This window comes from Panthera leo, chromosome E1 (assembly GCF_018350215.1).
Source record: "Panthera leo isolate Ple1 chromosome E1, P.leo_Ple1_pat1.1, whole genome shotgun sequence".
Taxonomy (NCBI): Eukaryota; Metazoa; Chordata; class Mammalia; order Carnivora; family Felidae; genus Panthera; species Panthera leo.
The window spans coordinates 15108823-15131915 of record NC_056692.1 but is presented as its reverse complement, the minus strand read 5'-3'; the positions used below and the strand labels follow the sequence as shown (position 1 = coordinate 15131915).

General features: G+C 48.7%; 1 protein-coding gene across 2 annotated transcripts in view; it reads right to left on the bottom strand.

The window, feature by feature from the left end:
- Window positions 1-23093, bottom strand: part of PITPNA (phosphatidylinositol transfer protein alpha) — a 40608-nt gene extending 17515 nt beyond the window's left edge. The window contains exons 1-9 of one of the 2 annotated variants that reach the window (XM_042917099.1): window positions 22995-23091; window positions 19273-19303; window positions 14302-14447; window positions 9896-9987; window positions 5822-5829; window positions 4691-4765; window positions 2415-2498; window positions 444-521; window positions 183-293 (exon numbers count right to left, since the gene is read on the bottom strand). In XM_042917099.1, coding sequence (XP_042773033.1) covers window positions 183-293; window positions 444-521; window positions 2415-2498; window positions 4691-4765; window positions 5822-5829; window positions 9896-9987; window positions 14302-14447; window positions 19273-19303; window positions 22995-23014 — 645 coding nt within the window. In that variant the 5' untranslated portion in view covers window positions 23015-23091. Of the gene's footprint in view, window positions 1-182; window positions 294-443; window positions 522-2414; window positions 2499-4690; window positions 4766-5821; window positions 5830-9895; window positions 9988-14301; window positions 14448-19272; window positions 19304-22994 lie in introns of both variants that reach the window. The other variant, XM_042917100.1, reaches the window with a different exon arrangement.

The window sequence follows — 23093 nt, the reverse complement described above, 5'->3', positions numbered from 1 at the left end:
GTAACATGTGGTGCTCCTGGACAGACAGCATTCAACTGTAAGTTAAGTGAAAGGGGAAGTGGGGTCTGGGAAATCAAACCGAAATATTCTGATGTCACCCACCTGAGGATAAAAGTCACTTATCTTGTTGGGCAACCACCCCCCCCCCCCCCCACGGGAAAGGCCTTACCCTGGTCACTTACCTTATGTATAAAGTTTTCCACTTTGTTCTGCAGGCCCCACCACTTAAACTTGACAGTGACCAGTTTGTATGCACACATGTATGGGCAGTCTTTCTGATTTACAAGTTCTTGCTGTATTAGAAACACACATATAGGCAGGTAGGTAACTAAGAGGGCAGACCTCTGGCTCTCCCTCGGTCCACCCTAGCCATTCCCCTCCTCAATGGCAGAGGTCTGCCCATGCTGTGCCCTGCCCCCTGGTGGTGAGGATGTGAACTGCACCTTCCAATTGGGTCCCAAGGGTCCTCGGCCTGTTTTGATAGACTTAAATTTTGCTGGGTCTTCCTCCGCCTTGTAATCCTGAGAGAAGTGGTAGAATTGGAGTTGGGGTCGGAAGGGAGAGAAGGAGGGAAGGCGGGAGGGGGAGAGACACAGAGATTAGGTTTTTCCATCAGAATACACTTCATACCAGTTGAAGCTGCTGGTGTATAGAAAACATGGGAAAATTTTATAAACAAGATATAGAACCGTTTACATTTGCCTCTGAGGAGAGCTCTGTGTGATTTTCTCTGCCACAGTTTGTTTTCAGTTTTATGCGTATGAAAGTGTCAAGTCAAGTACTATCTGAGCAGGCACATATTTCCAGCTTAAGACAGAGATGTTCAACCTGGGATAAGCATCCGAATGGAAAGCTTTTTCAAAATACAGATTTTTGGGCTGCTGCACCTAAACCCCAGCAAATAAGAATATTTGCAGGTAAGGGCAGATTTTCTTTTTTTTTGTTTTAAGCCTCCGCAGGTGATTCTAAAACCTGGCCATAGATGAGAACTGCTTGTCGAACCTGAAATCTCATCCAATCTCCTGCTGGTTCTGTTGTTTTTAACTGACTTGTTTTAATAAAATCATTACTGGAAACGTTCATTGTATGGAACCTATCCTCTTGTATACCATTGTTAGTCTCACTTCACTTATTTATAACGCGGTCAATGCTGTGTGTGAATTAACCATAACAGAAGTTTAATCTGTGGCTATTCTTCTGCACTGACTAATATGGGCTTAAGAAAAGCAACCTCACTCTAAGAGCTACTTAACGAAAATACCGAAGAAAACAAATCACACGCATACACACGAGTCATAAAGTATTTCCCAAAATGAAAATTATGTGTGTTTTTAAAAAAAAAAAGATCAACCTTTTGTGTCAACTATACTTAAATAAAAACAAATTAATTATTCATATCTTCCCCACCTCTGCTTATCTCCATGCACACAAAACCACCAGAGTTGACAAAATCCTCAGAGAGCCATAGTCTTTGTTAGCATTTCTGTTGGAGAAATATCTGGGTATGTTCAGTTTGAGAAAATCCATTAAGCTATACACTTAGGATATATAAACTTTGCTGTATGCTATACTTCAATAAAAAGCTTTTTGAAAAAGCCACTAACTTTTGAGGGTGGAAGTGAGGCTATTACGCAAGGAAGCATAGGATGGTTTTCCTGTCTTTTTGGAGACATACAGATCAAAATATCGAAGCACAGAGAGCGACTGGTCCAAGAAAGAGGTGTCATACCCCTGGGATATGGAGAGCAAACACTTACTTCCCACCAATGGGCAGAGAGCCAAATTCCTCTGCCCTGATCCCAATATCCCCCGTCAGATAGGAAGAGTAGTGAATGAGGAAGAAACTAAACTTTCCTTCCCTAAACAAATACTTCCTGGGAGCACAGCACTGAGCAGGACACACCTGGTCCCGGCTCTCTCCAAGTTCATGGTCTAGTAGTGACCGTCCTTTTCTGGGCATGTGCTGCCATGTGTGTTACTCTGATAAGCCACCACCAACTTCTTGGGAGGAGGGCATCTGTCTTTTCATTTTTCTGCTGGAATCCACAGAACACAGTCTTCCAAACATAACAGGCAGGCAATAAATGTTTTTTTAATTACTGGGTTGGAAACATTAATTTGAAAACTAGTTTCACGCTAAGTGTCATTTCAGCTGAGCAAATTATCCTCGGCACCTACACTGTCCGGTGATAATTCCCAGAGGCTAAACAGGACACATACATCCGGGCCACTATCTTCCTGGTGGAATCCCCCAGTCAAGACAGGAGAATTCTTAACACTACTTTACAAAAATAAACAATAGCTGAGACAGAACTTCCCTTTGAGCCAAGTTGGGTATGGTTCCCTGCTTTCTCTGACACTTGGAAGTCATTTCTGCACCTCAAAGGCCGCCCACATCGCTAACCAGTTCCTACCTTGCTAAGTACTTGGCTTCGATCTGCAATGTCTATATATATGGCTTCCACGTGTTTCCAGGCCTCAGGCTCCAGTTTGTGCACCTGTAGGAACAAGGACCACTGTGTAGGTTTTGTCAACTACAAAGCACCCTTTAGTCAGAATGAACACCTAGGGGGCGCCTGGGTGGCTCAGTTGGTTAAGCATCCATCCGACTTCGGCTCAGGCTGTGATCTCCTAGTTCATGGGTTCAAGCCCTGCATCGGGCTCTGTGCTGACAGCTCAGAGCCTGGAGCTTGCTTCGGATTCTGTGTCTCCTTCTCTCTCTGTTCCTCCCCTGCTCATGCTCTGTCTCTCTCTCTCTCTCTCAAAAATAAATAAATACTACAACAGAATGAACACCTAGGAACAGCTATTCCTGTAGTCATCGATGTGCAATTCCTACAGTAAGGAATTATAGACAAAATTATCCAAAGGAACAAGAGAAGGATTTTAAGTAGATATACAAGAGAGAAGTAACACTCTGATTTCAGCAGGCCAGAACACTCAGGGCTACTTACAGCACTAACATTATTTCTGTATGTTCCCCTTTATAAAGACTACAAACACTTGTGGACATGTTCCCTGTTTAGCCATATACTATCTTTTTTTTTAATGCTTATTTATTTTTGAGAGAGAGAGAGAGAGAATGAGAAGGAGAGGGGCAGAAAGAGAGGGAGAGGGAGAGGGAGAGGGAGAGGGAGAGAGAGAGGGAGGGAATCCCAAGCAGGCTCCACGCTACCAGCACAGAGCCTGATGTAGGGCTCAAACTCAAAACTTACAAATCATGAGATCATGACCTGAGCCAAAATCAAGAGTCGGACGCTTAACTAACTGAGTCACCCAAGTGCCCCTATACTGCTTACTTTGATGCTTTTAAAAAACTTTCTCTTGCTTATCTTCCAGTCCCCTCCTGAGTTAACACCACCACCACCAGGTTCTATGCACAAACATCCATGTAGAGAGATTTTTCTTTTAACAAAAAATGGTAACACAAATACACAGTTTTGCATCATGCTTTTTTTCACTGAACAGTCTACGTTGAAGACTGTTCTCTATTGTTTTTTTTTAAGTTTTTGTGTGAACATGTTTTATTTTTTAAAAATATTTATTTTATTTTGAGAGAGAGAAAGAGCACGTACAAGCAGGGGGGAGGGGGGAAGGAGAGGGAGAGGGAGAGGGAGAGAGAGAGAGAGAAAGAGAGAGAGAAGAGACAGAGAATTCCAAGCAGACTCCACACTGTCAGCACAGAGCACGATGCGGGGCTTGAATTCACAAACTGTGAGACATGACCTGAGCCGAAATCAAGAGTCAGATGCTTAACCGACTGAGCCACCCAGATGCCACCCCACCTTTTTAAAAAATGTTTATTTACTTATTTTGTGAGAGAGAGAACAAGCAAGGGAGGGAGGGAGAGGGAGAGAGGGAGAGGGAGAGGGAGAGGGAGAGGGAGAGGGAGAGGGAGGGAGAGGGAGAGGGAGGGAGGGAGAAAGAGAGAGAGAGAGAGGAGAGAGAATATTCTTTTATCTTTTAAATATTTATTTGGAGAGAGAGGGAGAGGGACAACATATGAGCAGGGGAGGGGCAGAGAAAGAACTCCAAGCAGGCTCCAAGCTGTCAGCGCAGAGCCCGATGCAGGGCTCGATCTCACAAACCGAAAGATCACAACCTGAGCCCAAATCAAGAGTCGGCTGCTTAATTAACCAAATTAGCCACCCAGGCACCCCTATAATCTTTGTGGTTTAAAAATACAATTCTTCTGTGCCAAGCGTTGCATTTTAGACCAATCTCAGCTGTACGAGAAGGCCCTATAAGGAGTCTTGGAGGGGCGCCTGGGTGGCTCAGTCAGTTAAGCGTCTGACTTCGGCTCAGGTCATGACCTTATGGTTCGTGAGTTTGAGCCCTGCATCAGGCTCTGTGCTGACAATTCGGAGCCTGGAGCCTGCTTTGGATTCTGTGTCTCCCTCTCTCTCTGCCCTTCCCCCACTTGTGCTCTCTCTTTCCCTCTCTCTGACTCAAAAAATAAAAGAAAAACATTTAAAAAATTAAAAAAAAAAGAAAAAAGGAGTCTTGGAGATCATGTTTGGCAAATTAGAGCAATCCCATGCTGGTAGAAAGGGTCTAGGTACAGGCTGTTGCCTTCATGGCCAGGGAAGATGGGACCACGGGGAAGGCAGCGAAGGAGAAGCTCTGGGCAGAACCTCAAACGCCACTCTGCAGCCTGCAAGTCCTTGGGCTCTTGGGAAGTGCTACTTACATTCTCCTGGGTGCCAAGATCTGGTTTGTGCCAGGTTTCAATTTTAATCAGAAAGTCTTCTTTCATGTATTCATTCTGGAAGGGGGAAAACACCTTACGGTCACCAGCCTCAAAGGTGGAGAGTAACTATCTCCCATTACTGCTCACAGGCGGTTGAGAGACTCCAGCTTGTCTTACAGTAACAGCCAACTTGACGAGGCGCCCACAACATGCTAGGGGCGTGTTATCTTGTTCACTCCTTATCCCAGTCCGCAAGGGCTGTAGTACTATCACCCTCGTTTTACAGACGAGGAAAGTGAAGTTCAAAGCGGGGAGGTGACTTGCCCAAGGCCATGGGGACACTGACAGAGCTGGGCCTTAAAACCACATTGGTCTGACTTCAAAATCCACGTAATTAACAACTCGGTCATCCTGCTTTAAGCACAGAGTGCCAACGGTTAATGTGAGAAGGAATATTCCTAACCAACCAAATGTTCACCGGCGCCCCATCCGCCAGCCAGACTTTTGCCGAGGCCTGAAGTTCTCTTCTCAGCAAATGAACCCTTGGTGCTTCCTCCCTTGATGCTGTTTAAAACATGGCGCTACTTGGAGGAGGCACGCATTAACCCCGAACTCCTCAGCGGGCATGAGGTGGGCAGAAGCCGCCTCCACTGAGCAGCAGGGACGGACACCCGGATGTGGTGTCCAAGGGTGAAGAGAAGGGGTGATGACGGGGGGGTGGACGTGGAAAAGACACCCCGTTGCCTTCACAATTTTGCCAACAGGCAGTGCCGCCTGGGGTCCACAGGTGCGCACGTGGGAAAGCCACGCTCAGTCAGCTGAACCGAGGTTTCGTAAACCCTGAGAAGGCATGACGTGGGGAGGGCGGGAGAGAGCCTCGGGTCATCCTGTACACGTGAGACCCGTGGTCCTAACTGCCGGACCTACAAAGCCACATGCCAATGCAGCTTACGGCAAGAGGCCACTTTGCCAATTAACAAATTCCTCATTAGGAGCGAAAGGATTAAGCCTCAACAGCACCATGTCTCCTGACAGAGAGGAACACCCAGGAACCGCCAGTGTAGTGATATTTTAATTTCCTCTTTTCTTATAAATCATCTGCAATTCCACTCCCCCCTCGGAAATTCTTACCGTAATAACTGCTCCAAGGCAAGGACATGGAAAGAAGAGAGAAAAAGATTAATGAGGATCAATAAATATCTGCCCCTCACCCCCAGGGACCACGGTAGTAAAAAGTTCTCCACTCCCTGGGGCTTATGCCATGGTCACCCTTCAAGCCCCGTGAGTGCATCTGGCGCTTCAAATGTACCAACCCTCAAGGTTCACTCATACAAAAGTCCCAAAAGACCAAATCTGGAATGGATTCTTCCCAGCTGCGCAAGGAAAGGGGCCGGCTCTGAGGAGCTGAAGCCCCCGGAGACCCAGCACTCTGCCATCAGAGCGTCACCTCCCACCGCCTCCCGGGGCACAGAGGGCGCTTGCGGCCAGACACTGTCTGTCGGCCTTCTGCACGCTTCCTGTCACTGTAACCAAATCTCGCGCCCTCTATACTCCTGCTCATTGTAATGAGACCCCTTCGGAGAGCACGGATCAATTATTTACCAGAGAAAATGGCTGCAGCTCTAATGTCACTGGGGAACAAACTAGCTCTCCTCCTGACAACAGCCCAGGTCACTGTGTACCCTCTGAATTTAGGAGCTATCTCAGGTTCTGATGGAGGTCACACGGCCATATTGGACAGCTTATGGGGCTAACAGTCAAACTCCATAACTCCAAAACTGAAACTGAGGTTACCCCTGAGATTAAAATGAGGAAACGCTGAAATATAACAGAGAAGGCCCACCTTGTATAGAAACAATCCAAGAGACTACTGGTAATTTCCCGGAGTCCGACGAAAGATACTTGCAAGAAAGCACCCGGTTAAGATTATTAACTACATGGCCTGTCCTGTTATCAGCTTGAAGGAAATCAGTTCACAAAAAAGGAAATGATAGGTATGATATCCACTGAGCGGGAGGCCAAAGAGGCCCGTTTGGCAGAAATTCTCCTGTGTTATACCGGAGGCAGTAATTCCAGGGCACATCTAGTCAGCCCGTCTCTACAGTGGAGACAGCGGTGTCAGCCGGGACTGGTTTGACGACACGAGCCACTAAGGTTCTCCAACTAACCACCTGATCCTGAATCCGTGTACTCCAAGCAATGTTCCAGTAGCCAAGCCTCCGTGGGGACAGAATATGCTCATCAATGGACACGAGAGTCCAATCACTTAAGCAAATGGACATTTCTACCGCGTGTTGGCGTACTGGGTAAGCGCTGGTTTCCCAAGTAGAGGGGTCCCCAAGGAAAGAACACTCTAGTCAGCAAACAGGAATACCAGGTGTCATTAGTTAATTCTGTATTTCAATACAACTTAATATATCAGCATTTGGGGTTCTCATGCGTTAGTCTTTCTGAGACCCTGAGAAAAGGATCCACTCAGTTCTGACAAACTAGGTTACTGAACCTATGAGGGTGATGACCCTCCCTGGCCTTTAATGTCAACTCAGGTGACCAAACAAGCTCCCCCAATCTTCTCTAGTCCTCCCTGTCCCTCCAAACACCTCTGCATTCAGAACAGACCCTTTTCTTCAAACCGCAACGCTAGCTACACTGGAAGAGTCTCGGGAAGCCCTTTGCAGTTGGGAAATGCGGCTCTCCAAATAAGACTTATCAGGTACTTTAAAACCATGGCTTACCGAGACCGCGTTCAGGCCCGGGTTAAGGTTAGAGGGAGAGGCAAGAGGAGAAACATTTATTTCCCTCTTCCTACTTTCAATCACAGGCCAAGCCCCCTCTTACCCCCTCCTTATCAGCAACAGGAGGAAAGAAACAGAGAGAAACAAGGTCAGAGGACGGAAAGAGCGGACAGTGAAGAGAGCATCACAAATCCGTTTTCATTCCACTCAGAGCAGGGGTAGAGCCTTCTAAAAGACACCCTATGCTCCTTTATCCATTCTCACCTCAAACTTTACTTCAGCCAGGCTAAGGGGTTTGAACTATTGATCTTTCTCCCACCAGAGGGAACTGGCCAGTATTTCTGGCTCCTTATTTCTATCTCTGAATTTCAAAAAACAATGTCTAACTAAGCAGATCTAAGATTCAACATATTCGTTCCGTATGATGGAGAGTTCTGGCTATGAGACCAGCACCCACTGAGGAAACCAACCTTACTCCCCTAACTCCCTGCTTCTCCTCTTCATGGAATATTTAGAAATTACATTCTTCTTCTTCTTCTTCTTTTTTTTTTTGCTAAGGATCAGGACAATATGTGAACGGACACTTGGCATCTAGAAAAATGCCCGTGTCAGCTGTAGCACACTCTCCCCAGAATTACTCAGAGGACAGAGGCGTCTCTGAGTCAACACAAGCTCTGTACGCAGAGCACTGACCCAGGCATGAAAGAGTCCACATTATCTGTTTATCACTTTTATGCCATGTTGGTTAAGGTTTTTATGATGCATGCTCCATGCAATTCTCTTGGACATAAAGAAAATTCACCTTTGACCCTAGGCCAGACACACCCAGCCACAGTGGGCAGTGTCTTTTAAGAAAGTGTGTGCATGCCTCTTTTCCAAGAATTTAACGATTTTATACCCTGCACTGTTTAGGGAGTTGTGGTATTTGCACTGTCAGCTACTGCAATAAAACTCTAAGTGTTACACATCCCGGGTTCTACCGAAGATTGTCCATCGCCTGAAACAAAGTTCTTGAACCTCCGTAGGGCCACTGAGGGTTGGAGAGAGCAATGACTCTGTGCTCTAGCCTTTAGTCACTCCCAAAGTCCACAGGATAAGGACTCCATGGGTGGAACATCCTCATCAGATACAATCTTTAGGGTGTGCCGGGTTCCAACAAATGAGACAGGTGTTAACTCTACACGTAAGTAGAGGCTGGCAGGAGGGCCCCACAGCCAGACTGTCTATGCCAACAAATGCAGGTTGGCCAGGGGAAAGGCCACTCAACTAACTCACAGTCAAATTCCAGGGGACCTCTAAGGACACCCCCACCCCCTGCCAAGATTTGGATCAGTACTGGCTTCGGTCCTCCAAGAGTTCTACTCTTAAAGAGCCTTCAAGACCTAAGAATCCTAAAATGCTAAGAGTCTGAATTACTCAAAAGGAATCCCAGAATGTCTAGAAGAGAAAGTTCTCTGTGGAGGTTCAAGTCTTTCCTTTCCAGAAACTCCAGATAGCCAAGATTAAGACAATAATTCCACCCCTACTCATACCTTGAATACAGAATATGCTGATTTTGTGTAAGCCTTCAATTCAGGGCTCTTAGCAGTAACCACCTTCCCTCCTTGTCTCCTTACTCCCCAGATCTGGCATGTATATTCTATGTGATATATATATATATATAGTACATATCTATATAATACACACATACACACACACACACAGGCTTGACCCTCCCCCAGGGCAAGAAGGTCACCTTATAGGTCCTTTCCTACGACTGCTGCCCTCAAGAGTTCCTCAGACTCAAAGCTGCTTTTCAAGCCAAACCCAAATATGTTATATTTAACTGGAAATTTCAGTGTCTAACAATAAGGGAGTGGTTTAAAAAGATCACAGTACCCTCACAGAATAAAATACTATTCAGACATTACGAATTTAAAAAACAGTAGACTGCATAGTGATAGGGAAAATGTTCTGAGTAAAAAATGAACAATTTAACAATTAGTACGATTTGATCTAAAATTTGTCTTTAAAATGTGTCTGGAGATGTGCATGTAAGCATTAAAAAGAGGATTAGATACAAAGACACTACACTGTTAACATGACTATCTAGAAATGGAAGAATCGTGGGTGATTATTTTCCTCTGTTTGGATGTATGTTCCACGATTTAAACAGAGAGCATTAACTCTGCAATCAGTAAAAACCATCATAATTATTATACCATCCCAACCAAGGCGGGCTGGTTCTATGCCATCCAGGCCGTGACTCCTTGGTGGTTCCCACCCAGCTGGCTGCCAAACTGTACTAGACAGCACAGACGCTCACCACCGGCCCGGAGGGAGTCCCCAGACTCATCTTTTCACTGGCTTAATCTGGCAAATGAAGGTATGACCCCAAACCCTAATTCACTGCCACCCCTGGGCCTACCTGACCACACCCTCGGTCCACCTTGGGGCTCAAACTCCAGCTTCTGGCCAGGTCTGCACTTACCAGTTCTGCAGTAAGGGTAGGCATTCCATGCCTTTTCATGTATATTCAGGGCTCCCTCTGGGGCTAGCATTCGAACAAACGTGGGCACTTTGCTGTGGTAAGAAAAAGGGATTGTGAAGAAAAACGGAGAGGAGAAAAGACAGTGGGCTTTTACATCACATTCTTCAGGCCACAGCTTCTTCAGTGGGGTTGACAAGCAAATTTCCACGAGACAAGCAGGTTACTCTTGTGTGTGAGAGGCCACCTGTCAGAGCCTGATGCCCAGGCTTGGCTGGCTACTAACATCTACCCACTACTCGCCCCAGTACCTCACCACCCATCAGAACAGGACAGCAGGTGGGACCCTGGGCTACCTGCCATGGCTTGGCAGTCCTTACATTATCATTACCCATATTTTTTAGCTCACCAGGCCCAGAGCATTATACTACACCCTGCAAGGATGTGATAACTCCAAGAGTTCACCCGTCTAGGCTTATGGGCCAGCGTGACTGACAGGCTGATGAACTTGGAATATGGGATCCAAGATAATCTGATCTGCTTCGTCAGTTCTGGGAGGCCAGAAGGGCCTCAGGGCCATCTGACTCCCAGGACAAAATATTTCATCAATTCATTTTATCTCAGGTTACAGAACAGCAGGTACAGTATGAGCCCATTTTTGTTTGTTTGCCTGTTTGTTTTTAAAGGTGCATACGTTCCTCTGCCTTCGTTTTTAGCTGGTAATCCATGTAGTCTTTAGAGGCCCCAACGATCTCATCAGCTTTAGAGCCTGGGCCTAAGACAAAAGAGCTAAGTCCAGCAGAGAGCTGATTCAGGCACCCAGCAACCCTCTGAGATTCATTCACTCACCGACACACTCATTCAGGGAAATACTCCTGTGTGCCAGGCACCAGGACACATACAGAAATCACACAGACATGGCTCCTGACTTCATGGAGCTTACGTGCGAGCAGGGAGTCCAGCAAACCAGGCAGAGGACGGCACTGTACGTGTATATGCCATAACGGGTGAGCCCAGGGCTCTGGGGGGACAGAGCGTGGGGAGAACACAGTGTGGGAGGGACCGTGGGACATGGGGAGGCTCCCCATGGGGAGCCTCCCCATGTCCACATGGGGTGGGACATGGGGAGGCTCCTCAGAGAAAATAAGAATTACACGAACACAGAATAGAGTGAGTAGGACTGAGCTAGAAAGGTCAGAAGTGAGGTTAGAAAAGGTAGGAGAAAGAGAAGATTGGAGTAGCTGGTATAAGGTATGAGGCAGGAAATATAAGAAAACATGATGGGGTGCCTGGGTGGCTCAGTCAGTTGAGCGGCCGACTTTGGCTCAGGTCATGATCCCACGGTTCATGAGTTCGAGCCCCACGTCAGGCCCTGTGCTGACAGCTCAGAGTCTGGAGCCTGCTTGGGATTCTCTGTCTCCCTCTCTCTCTGCCCCTCCCCAACTCATGCTCTGTCTCTGTCTCTTCAAAAATAAATAAACATGAAAAAGAAAAGAAAAGAAAAGATGCAAAATCTGATCATAAAAGATCTTGTAAGTTACATCAAGGAGTATGGACTTTATCCATACTTTTGGGCATAGGGAAGCCATCCAGAACTTTTTTTTTTTTTTTAAATATTTATTTATTTATTTATTTTTCGGAGAGCACAAGCAGGGGAGGGACAGAGAGAGGGGGACAGAGGATCCAAAGTGGGCTCTGTGCTGACAGGTTAACAACAGTGAGCCCAATATGGGGCTCGAACTCACAATCTGTGAGATCATGACCTGAGCCAAAGTTGGACGCTCAACCAACTGAGCCACCTAGGTGTCCCCATCCAGAGCTTTTAAGCTGGGGAGCAACAGATCTATCTTTGGACAGAACACTGGAAGCAGAGAAATGGAAAGCAGGGAGAACAGTTAGGAGGCGCTGTAGTAAGAGATGATGATGGCTGGCAAGAGATGATGGAAGGCAATGGAAATGCTGGAGGTACTAAGGAGATGGAGTCAAAAGGACATGATGTGATATGAGGGACGAGGAAGAAGGTAGTGGGCAGCCCATATTTCTGACCAGGGCAACCAGACGGCTGACAGGAAGGCTTTGATCCTCATGAGGGAAGGTGGTCACGGGATTCAGCACTGTTGGTTTCCATCTGGTTTTTGCAGTTGAAGTTAAGTCAAGAGTGGTGGTGGCAGCCCAAAGTTTACCCCCTCTCTTTTAAGGAAGAGAGTAAGACGTGTCCCACCCTCCACATGTGCAGATCTCCCCTCTGACACTTTGGTTGGACCAACTGAGTCGTAAGAAACCAGCTGGTCTCTTCTCCCAACCTCACTCTCTCTGCAAAGTCCTCTTTAGGAAAACACAGAGACGCTATGGGGAAGGCATATCCTGAGTCTTATCCTAACCAACGGCGAATGTCTCAGTAAGGACTGGTTGGCAGTCAACTGAGTAGGGATGGAAGACGACGAAGAGGAGACATGGAGGAGAAAGAAGACAACGGCAAGGAAATGGGACCATGGCGAGATTTCCCCACTTTACAGTGTTGCTCTCTTCCTGGTTCCAGCACTCACAAAATCCTGGACCGCTCTGGGCTAGCACTTTTACATCTCCAGAGCATCAGACTACATTAAGTCAGGGATTTCACCAGACGAAAATGAAATTGATTTCATGTCTGGTCAGTTCAGCGACTGGAAATGAAGATTCCGGTTTACGTTACATGGCAATGTAAATGTACTTATTGCCACTGAACTTAAAAATGGTGAATTTTGTGTTTTGTGTATTTTACCACAGTTAAAAACCATAGATTTGGGGGGAAAAAAGGCATAGATAAGATTTATTTTTTCCAGTACTGGATAGTTTCTAAAACTAGCTTTGTTCAACTTCCATTCAAGCTGGTGTATGTTTACCATGGCTTTCAGTGCCCTTTGGGTCAGCTTAGAGTTTACTGAAATATGACTGTTTACTGAAATATATGATTCAGCAAATCTATGTGATTTGCTATGGATTTTGGTATACAAATAAGACTCACTTTTATTTTTATTTATTTTTTTAATGTTTATTTAGTTTTGAGAGAGAGACAGACAGCATGTAAGCTGGGGAGGGGCAGACAGAGGGAGACCCAGAATCAGAAGCAGGCTCCAAGCTCTGAGCTGTCAGCACAAATTTGGACGTGGGGCTCAAACCCATGCACTGTGAGATCATGACCTGAGCTAAGTCTGGCGCTTAACCCACTGAGCCACCCAGGCACCCCTCAGACTCACGTTTACTTATGCCTTTGGGGCACCTGGGTGGCTCAGTCGGTTAAGCGTCCGACTTCGGCTCAGGTCATGATCTCACAGTGCGTGGGTTCGAGCCCTGCTTCGGGCTCTGTGCTGACAGCTCAGAGCCTGGAGCCTGTTTCGTATTCTGGGTTTCCCTCTCTCTGCCCCTCCCCAGCTCACACTCTGTCTCTCTCTCTCTCTCTCTCTCAAGAATAAGTAAACATTAAAAAAAATTTCTTTTAGGGGCGCCTGGGTGGCTCAGTCGGTTGAGCATCCGACTTCGGCTCAGGTCACGATCTCGCAGTCTGTGAGTTCGAGCCCCGCGTCAGGCTCTGGGCTGATGGCTCAGAGCCTGGAGCCTGCTTCCGATTCTGTGTCTCCCTCTCTCTCTGCCCCTCCCCTGTTCACGCTCTGTCTCTCTCTGTCTCAAAAATAAATAAATGTTAAAAAAAGAAACAAAAATTTCTTTTAATTAAATACGTATGCCTTTGATCCAAAAAGAGGTGCTTCAAGTTCTCTAGTAACCAATTCCCCAATATCAGAATTTAAAATACTACCTGCCCCCAATTTCACTTTTAGGAGCATGTACTATAGATTTATACACATAAGTGCAGCAAAAGATCTGTGTAACATCTGGGAAGGATGACTGTCCGTCCAGCAGGGGAGGACTGGTGAAGCAGACTATAGCACATCTGTATGACCTAACACTGTGCTCTCTAAAAGAACAGGGTTGAATATGCTGACAGCCAAAGACAGCTATGATATGACAAGTAACAAAAGCTCCGAGTCCATATCTGTACGTATAGTTCGATCCCATGGATGAGAGAACAATAAAGGAAATGGAACACCCATACACACACACACACACACACACACACACACACACACCCCTATACTCACAGACCATGGAACAGCCTCCAAGAAACTAAACACTACCACCTCTAGGGACGAGGAACCTGGCGGGGAAAGTATTAAAAAAAAAAAAAAATCTAAAAAATAAATTTAAAATAAACTAAAAAAACCTTTAAATGAGCAAAGAAGTGTCCTTTACACCCACTCCCACAGGTGAAGCAACCCGCGTAACCAGCCGAGAACCCGGAACAAAACCCCAGTGATCCACTATCTCTGTTTCGATCCCTGCCTGCCTCCCGGCCCTGCTGCTCGGCCACATACCTCTGTAGGTGGTAGATCTTGTGTGTGTACTGGCCTTTCTCGCCATCCTTCTCGTAGGGCTCGTTCACCAGCACCTCCACGCCTTCACCACCACCCGTTTCGTTTTTACTGGCCTCGGCCACAGAATACAGCTGCCCTACTTGGTACTAGAGCAACAGAGAGACAGGCGTCATTGTCAGTGCAGAGTCTTCTCGACAGGCGCACAGAGTCCAGTTGCCAGGAACTGTCCAGTGAGATCACTCTGGGATTCCCCTGCATCCAGGACCTCATTCTGCAGTTCCACTGGGACCTTGCCCAAATCCACCCACAGCGACTAAGAACGCTGCTCCGTGGCCTCTCTTTAGCTATCAGATGTGTTTCGTTTCATCCTTCCATTTTCCCATCTTCCAGCAAGGCTGAAGGAGCCAGGTAAATATACTTAACTTCACACCACTATCCAGGAACCAGATTACAGAGTCCAAGGCAGCTTCTTCCCTGAACCTGCCTCTGGTATTAAGACCCTAAAACCAGATCTGGGTCGGCCACTAGAATCTCTTCACCCCATTCATTCAAACAGATCCTAACACAGGACTTCTTGTCAAAGAAAGTTGCCCCAGTGCTCTGAGAAGTCCACAACCTCCGCTGTAAACTGACTCATCTACCTGTTTTTTCTCCAGTGTCGGGCAGCTCGTCACCCTGCCAGCACCTCAGAGAACAGTTTTACAGGCGACCAAACCTCCTGATGCTTTCCAGATTCCTGGTAGCGCTGGGGCAAGTGGCCTGCTTCCCATACTGGATGACAGAGATTCCGACCCCACGGTGTGTGCCTTTACTAGATGGCAAGAACCTGGTTTTCCTTTATTTGGGCATCTGCCACCCTATCAAGTCACCAGTCAAGGTTACCGGCCTCCTCTGACCCCCTCAGGACAACCCAGTGTTATGGCCAGTGACCTGGGCATTGCCCAGACCTGGCCCTTCTGCAACCTTCTGAGTGAAGCTGTTTGGAGGGAAAAATAAGGCAAAAAGAATGAATGGCAGTAGTTAATGCAGGAAGTTATGTCTCTACCGGAGGATGCATTTTCCCTCTTACTGCCAGTGCCACCAGGAACAACTATTCAGGGAGGATGAGAAAAAAAGGTACGTAATCACACTGCAGGTATAAAGGTTTTCCTCACCCTCTACGTTGCTCCCCAGACTCCTTTTACACCCAGGAGAGATAGACAAGGGGTTCCCTCCCTTCGAGATTAAAAGAGAGAGGCTGCGTCTCTGAGCAGCTGCCACTTAACCCACTCCCTGCAACAGCAAGGAGCAGAGGCAGCTTCCAGGGCTACTTCCCCTCAAACTTGGAAGCCCGCTCTACCAAGCAGCTTCAGAATGAAGCACTGCAGGGAAATTTCTGGGCAGAGTCTGGGGGAGGCAGCACACTAGGACAAACGACTAGAGGCCTAACTTCCAAAGTAAAAACCCAGTATAAAATGCCAAAGAAAGGCCCAAGCAAGTGATCAAGGCTCAGTTAATCCCATAGAGAGAAACATCTGGGACAGAGCCAGTCACCTTGACCTTGCTAATCCTGAACAACATCAGTGCTGCCTCAGTGCCCCCGTGGAACACCAAGCTGTCTCTGTACCTTTCCAAGTCCACCCCCTCAAGTGGGTCCGGGTTGGGCTAAAACAGGGGTTCCTAAGAAGGAGCATTAATTGTTTCAGAGAAGAGTCATAATAACATCTAACCACTGACTCAGCAATCCTGAAGGACAGGCTGAAGAAAGGGCCTGGTGGAGGGGACAGGGCTGGTGGCTGGTGGCGCTGCTTGGGGAGGGGCCCCCACGCAGACACTAATCCCCTTCATTTGGTTCCTCATCAGATACAGGAACCAGAGGGCAGGCTCTAAGAGGATCAGTCTGTTGGGCCAGCATCTTCCCCCTTTAATCTCTCTTGATATTCTGATCCTTTAATCCCAATGAGACAAGTGAAGGCCGTTCTGTTAATCCAAAGGGGTTAAGTAAGACTGGCCTTCAGAAGCTACAAGTGAGGGACACTTTTCATGCCAGAGGGTTCCCTTTGGCAAAGTGGCGCCACACCTTCGGAAAGCGGAAAGCAGCCACACTCAGATGGGGGTGGGGGTGGCGGGCAGACCATTAAATCAGATAAAAAACCCTTATCCATCTGAGGAGTCCAGCCTCCTCAGGCCTAGGACAATGAGGCCTGCCCTTGTCCCAAAGAACTAAGACACTCAGCTAAGAAAAACAGACTCTACCACTTAGGCAACCTGGGAGTGGGAGCCCAGGAACATGCAGTGGGTGGGCCTGAAACACTGACAGGCAATATTATCATGAAAAACAGCACAGCTGTTGGCCCCATCCACGTGACTGTGTCAGGCCAGGTACCACAGGCGGATGGTAACATGCATTTCTGGAAATGGGAAGTAAAACAGCCCTGCCCACAGGGAAGAGGGTGGGCCTATCTAAGCCAGGAACCACCGGTGGACACACCCTTGTCAAACATCCAGGGCTTTCTCCGCAGAAGGCCTAGAAACCCTGTGCAGTGTTAACCCAAAGGCTCTGGCCAGATAGAAACTAATTCCGCCCCAAAATATTGATTCACACCATCAGGATCGTTATAAAGACATGGCCTTCTCTTTTCTCCTTCTTCTCTTCCCCTACCTACAACAGAAAGCCCTGAGGAAGGGTGCCTGGCTGGCTCAGTCACAAGAGCATGCAATTCTTGATCCTGAGGCCTTGAGTTAAGCTCCACGTTGGCTATACAGATCACTTACATAAATAAATAAACTTTAAAAAAAAAAAAGGAAAGAAAGCCACGAGGGCCTCAAATCAAGGCCTCCAATTAGGAAGTAAATCCAACAGTCATATGATGCTGGGCTGTTCCCATGGGAACCAAGAGTCATGATGGGTCTATTGATAAAGACTGAAAAGGTTGATCATTACTTGTTTCTTCTTTGGCTTCCCCATTCAAGATTTTCTGATCTCTGGAACTAAGGTTTAAGCCATCAGAAAAGCAGCTCCAGGGTGCCTGCTGGCTCAGATGGTGGAGCAAGGGATTCTTGATCTTGGGGTTATAAGTTCAAGACCCACACTAGGGCCACAGAGGTTACTTAAAAACAAAAAATCTTAGAGAAGCAGCACCTGCTTCACCCTACCCAAGCCATGTACTTGCTTTCTCATCAGTGGTTTCTAGCTAAGAAAAGGCTGACCATTCCCAGGCGGACAGATGAATCCTTAGCAGAGCTTACTTCCCAAGCTTCTGCTTAGACTTTAGGCTCTGTTCAACCTGCCCCATCATTTCCTCAATGCTGAAAAAAAAAAAAAAAAAAAAAAAAAAAAATCACAAGCTAAAAACTGCCAATTGCAGATGATCTCCAGGTGAGTTCCTCTTTCCCTCCACTCTTGGCCCCATCCTAAGTCACCTCCAGCCTTGCTGCAGAGTAGCCAATAGGTGCTCCTGAACAGTGCTGGCTCTCCCGGGTTGGCCACACTTCTCACAGATATTCCCATCCTTGTTCTATCAAGATACTCCCTGTGAAAAGACCCATTTTGCCCCTAAATGCTACACTGAGGTACTCCGGAGTTCCTGGGGGACATCTTCCTGACGGGGGTGGGGGGGGGGGTGGGATCATCCTGTACAGCAAAGAGAGGGTTACTGGACTCCCAAGAGCTGAGTTTCAGGGTAAGGGACAGGCCGAGCCTTCCTGCTTGGCCTCCTGATTTGGAAAATCATCACTTTTATTTTTCACAAAGACGGCAAAGCCCCCAAGGAGGTGGGTTAACAGGAGCCCCCCAAGCCCAACACCTGTCAGCCTAAGCACAGGGTTCCCAGGCCCCAAGTACACGTCAGGTGCTTCCAGGGATAGGAGCATCTATCCTTTCCATGCCCTTTGCCCTGCATCCCCAGTCTGGTTTCTCTCAAGCTCCTTTCCTAGAGCTCCCAGAGCATGTTCGAGGACCACCTCTGGCTCCCACCCCCAGGTCTCCACAGCTCTTATCAGATTACAGCCCACCACTGGAGACGATCCTCTAGGGGGCCGATGGCTACCCACCCCCTTTGGGTCCAAGAAGCTTGGATATCTGTCTCATCTAAAGTGTGCTGCAGGCTCTGTTGGCCTGATTTCATTTTTCAAAGGTCCATTTCATATTTGGAACAGAGTGTAAGTTATCACAGGAGCTTCATGCTGACACCACAGGAAAGACAGTGACTGAGGGCACTGCGCTGGCTGACACACTTCACCCAAACTGGAGCCTGGCTAGAAGCTGGGGGGTGCAAAGACCAGGCTGCAACAGGAGAAGACAGTGGAGGAGATTCAAAGAAAGGATGGAACAAGGGAGGCTCTATGACAGTTTTCTGCTGTCCAAGACACGATTCTGAGTCAGCATGGCCTATGAACCTTCTTGGGGCAAGTCCTGCCAGATCCCCATACACAGGGACGTTGGGCCTAAAACCATAAAAGGACAGAGGGCAAGCCAAGCCCATTTGTTATTCCTTGCCCTCCGTAAAAGGGTTCGGGGCCTTGGTCTTCCCAGCGGTCACCTAGAGCATGGCTAGGGAGGGCCTCGGAGATTTCCTGCCCTACTGGTTTGTTGCACAACCAGACAGAGGGCCGTGCACGCTTCCCAGTCAAGTGCTGGAGGGCCCAGAAATCCCCTCACACACTCAGTCCCCTCAATAAAATGTCTCCCAACAGGCACAGTCTTAGCAGGTAAACGGGGCTGGTTTAGTCTCTATCCAAAGTCTCCGTTCAAAGTTACCTAGCATGCCGACAGCTTGAGGCAGGTTGCAGATATACAAAATAGGTGCCCTCCTTCGACTAAAGGTGCCACTAGGAAAATTCTCATCAGATACTGAGTATCTCTAAGTTAGAACAACCATGAAAACCACACCAAGAGTGTGGGCCACTTGTAGCCCAACGTAGCTAATGGTCGCAGGCAATTATATGAATAAAAAGAAACTATGAATAAAAAGGAAAAAAAAAAAAACTTACCTCATCTACAGACACAGGCAGGATGACTCGGCTACAAGAGAGGGAAAACAGTATCAACTTCAGGCCTGAATGCTACCCAAGGCCATTACAGCACCACTGTAGAACAGTCTTAAATGTTCTGTTGCACATGGCATATGCTCACTGCCGAAAACCCAGCAGAGAATGGCCCCCTGAGTGCTATGAGGCAGGATCGTCTGTGCCCTTCAGCCCCAACTTAGAACCTGTGATTCAGTGAAAGCCTGTCCCCCTACGGGCTACTTCGCAGGCCTCTGACTCACATTTGGAGCTGTCTTCTTCTCCCTTTCCCCCACTGATATCTTTCCCAGCCAAACGAGGACCCCCCCCTCCCCCCTCCCCACCCCCGCAAACTCTGAAGCCAAGATGAGGAGTCAGACCTGAAGACTCGGGCCCTGGGGATTTCATCTCTACGGGCCCAACGTCCTGACGATGGCCCTCAAGGTAGAAAGCTAGGAAGGGACCAAGCTCCTTCAAAGCTTAATCACCCCAAGAGCACACACCAACCATCTCTGCTCTGAGGCAGGATATTGCAATACAAGCTACTATCACAAAGTCACCAAGAGAGGACACTCGACTTGTGTCTTAAACTCCAGAAGCTGTCCAAAGGCACCCCAATTGACAGTTTCCTTTTACTTCTTCTCCATCTTAACGACCACTGATTGTTGGAGGTGCCAACAAGCCATGCCCAACAAGTCATGCCCAGCCAGGTCGCACACCCGTCAGCATTCCACAGAGGTGCGAGGGCTAGTGGCAGAGCAACAGCCAAGCCCCAGCTGAAAGCCGCGAGGTCGGAGAGGTGAGACCAAAACACTTGGTTGTATTCATACAAACGAGGCCCGCTCCCGAGCTCAGGTTCTCAGTGCCCAGACCCCAGTTGGAACGCCCTGGAGCCTCCTGCACCTCGCACGCTTGGCGAAGCGTGAGCTGCTATGTTCTCCTTCCTAAGCAGTGCTTCCGACAACTGGGATCTGTGCTCCAGGCTGCTAAACAGTCCGCTCACTATTTTCCAAATCCACAAAGGTCCCCCAGGTAGCAAGAAGCACACAGGGGTCTGAGAAAAACATCACACTGAAGGCAAGGTGCGGGGCAGAAAAGGAGCAGGAAAAACAAAAGGGGCTTCAAGTGCTTACTGCCTGCTAACCCCCTCCTCCAGAATGACTCAAATAACACAAGTCCTGCAGGTTACTGGATGCTGCCGCGAATGCCCTCCTCCCATTAGAGAAAGCCGACAGCGCAGAAAAATACTTTCAACGTGGAGGCCACAATTTCTGCACCCTCAGAAGAAACTTCCTAGAAAACAATACGCCTTTTATCTGCAAGAACAGCAGTAAGAGTCACATCCAAGAATTTGCAGAAATCAAATCCAGGAGAATCCTGTTAGAGGAAGTGTCAGAAAAATCACCAGGGAAACCGCCAGACCCTGGGTAGGCACCAAGTCTCCCCCAGCTCCTGACGGGATGCTCTGAGGCTGCCTTACGTGACAGCCGCACACCCGGACGTCTCTCCCTGGCTCCTCAGGAGCAAACCACTTTAGCAGCAATTGGGTGCAATTCCAAAGGATAGGGCCACAGGGGCAGTGCTGGGCTGAGACTGGAGCTGTGCTCACTTCAGTGTGACCTTCACTTCCACCCTTCCCAGAGCTGCAGCACTGCAGCCACGGCCAAGTGTCTCGGATGCCCCCCTCCTCGGCCCCTGCCCCAGGACGCACACACTCGCCGGAGCACACGCGGGGCACAAGTCAGGCCGGAAGGAAACGCAGATGCCAGGCAGGCTCTGCAGCCCCGGCACCTTGGACCTTTCCCTGGTAGGCTTCAAGGGTAGAAGAACAAAGACTGGGGAGGAAGGCCCTTTCTTCAAAACTCACTCAGATCTCTTCTGAAGGTCCCTTCCCTGCCTGACCTTCTTCACAAAACTACAGGTTTCTACAGACTCTGGAATTCACTTGGGAAGAGATAAAAAGACCAGGAGAATGGGATGGGATGGGAAAAGCCTGTTTTCTGGACGGTCGAAGTTAAAAGCCAAAGTGCACCATGCTCTCCTCCCATTGGTATCCCAAGGTTCTTCCTCCTCACCATACCAAGCTCCAAGCTCTGGCTGGATCAACATCAGACTGGAGGTCAAGAACTAGAGGTGGAGGGGCTCCAAAAAATGCTGTTCAGATGAGGTGTCCAGCCGGGACGACAGCTTGGGTCTCTGCTCCCTTTGTTAACCAAAGCGCCACACTATGTCCTAAATGTCCTAAACACCTCCAAGGAGCAAGCCATATGGGATGGGGCAAAGTGCTTTCAATGACAGAGTGGAAATAGCCCTCTGCACACCTGCCTGGCTACCAACTGAGTTCCACCAGTTGCTCTCTATGGGGACATCTCCCCCTTCTGGATTTCCTGGGCTTCTGACCCAATGCTGCCCACCCACCCTCTTCTCCAGGGAATCACAGTTTCACCGTAAATTCTGCACACACACATTCAATCTCTCCTCTTTGGGGGCAGGGAGGAAGTCCTCAAATGTTTACTTGGAACCATGAGCTTCAGTGATGGGTCATCTAGTGTTTGAAAGATTTAGCCATCTACACATCCCCACCTGTCATCCAATCCCCTGGATTTCAGGAGCAAGCCTTCTGCCTACAACACCTACCAGAAGTCACTAGTTTTCCACCCCAGTCACTAGTCGAGAACTCCCTCACCCTTCACTGTCTTTCCTCAAGTAATGGCTTTATGGGAACCTCCTTAATTTCTCAAAGCAATTTCCCTCTTTGCACCAAGACTGAGACTGCCCTAGAGACAGGCTGCCCCTGCCCCCTAACCCCTACTCCAATACGTTTATTTATTACATACATTCACAAACCTACTCCCTCTCCAAACTGTCCTCTACCGCGGTAACATCCCAGCCCTCTCCAGCACTCTAACTCCCACAAACCAGCTCCTCCCCAATATTTTCTGGATGCCTTCCCCAAGTGTCCCCCAAGTCCCAAGCAAACATCCTAAGCTTCTTTCCAAGTACCTCCTCCCCTGCACCTACCACTTAGGCACCATGTCACGCCACCAGTCCCCTCTGCAATCTTCTTAGACCCTTCCTCTGTCACCCAAGCCTGGCCCTAACTCCTTGCACCTTTCCCTGTGTGCACTTCCTTACAATCCTCCCCATGCCTAAGGCGGCCACTCCTCATACTCCAGGTCCCCCTCACGCTCCTCTCCACCATCTCGGCTCCATTCCTGAAGCTGTCTTAACTGTTCCTCAGCCCCTGAAGCCTACTCCTCCTTCTCCCGCCAGTCCCCGCGGCCACTCCTGTAGTTCTGGCGGGCCCCTTCGTCCCTCTGCCCCCACTGTAGGGCCACCACGCATCTCCATCCCCTCAAGCCCCTCCTCATGCCCTGCTGGCTCTCGCTGTCCCCTTGACCCCATCTCTGGCCCTGTCCAGCCCTCATTGTCCCTTTGGCCTCTTCTCTCAGGCCTATTCGGCCCTCACTGTCCCTCAGGCCCCACCTCAGGAGCTGTCCGTATCTCTCTATCCCCGTTGGCCCCACCTCAGGCCCTTTCCGGCCCTCACGGTCCCCTCAGCCCCTGCTGGGCCGCCCAACAGCCCATCCATTGCTCCCCATCCCCGTCCGGTCGCTGCATCCACTCCGCCAAGCCATCAGGCTCCCTGGTCGTCATCCCCGACTTTCCCTTCCTCCCCGCTTCCGCACGGCGCGCCGGACACTCACTACTCCTTGAGCAGCACCATGTCGCTCCGCAGCTCGGCGGCTGCCCGCTGCCCGCCCGGCCTCCCGCCCGCTTCCCGGCGGCCGCTCTCCCCGTGGCCC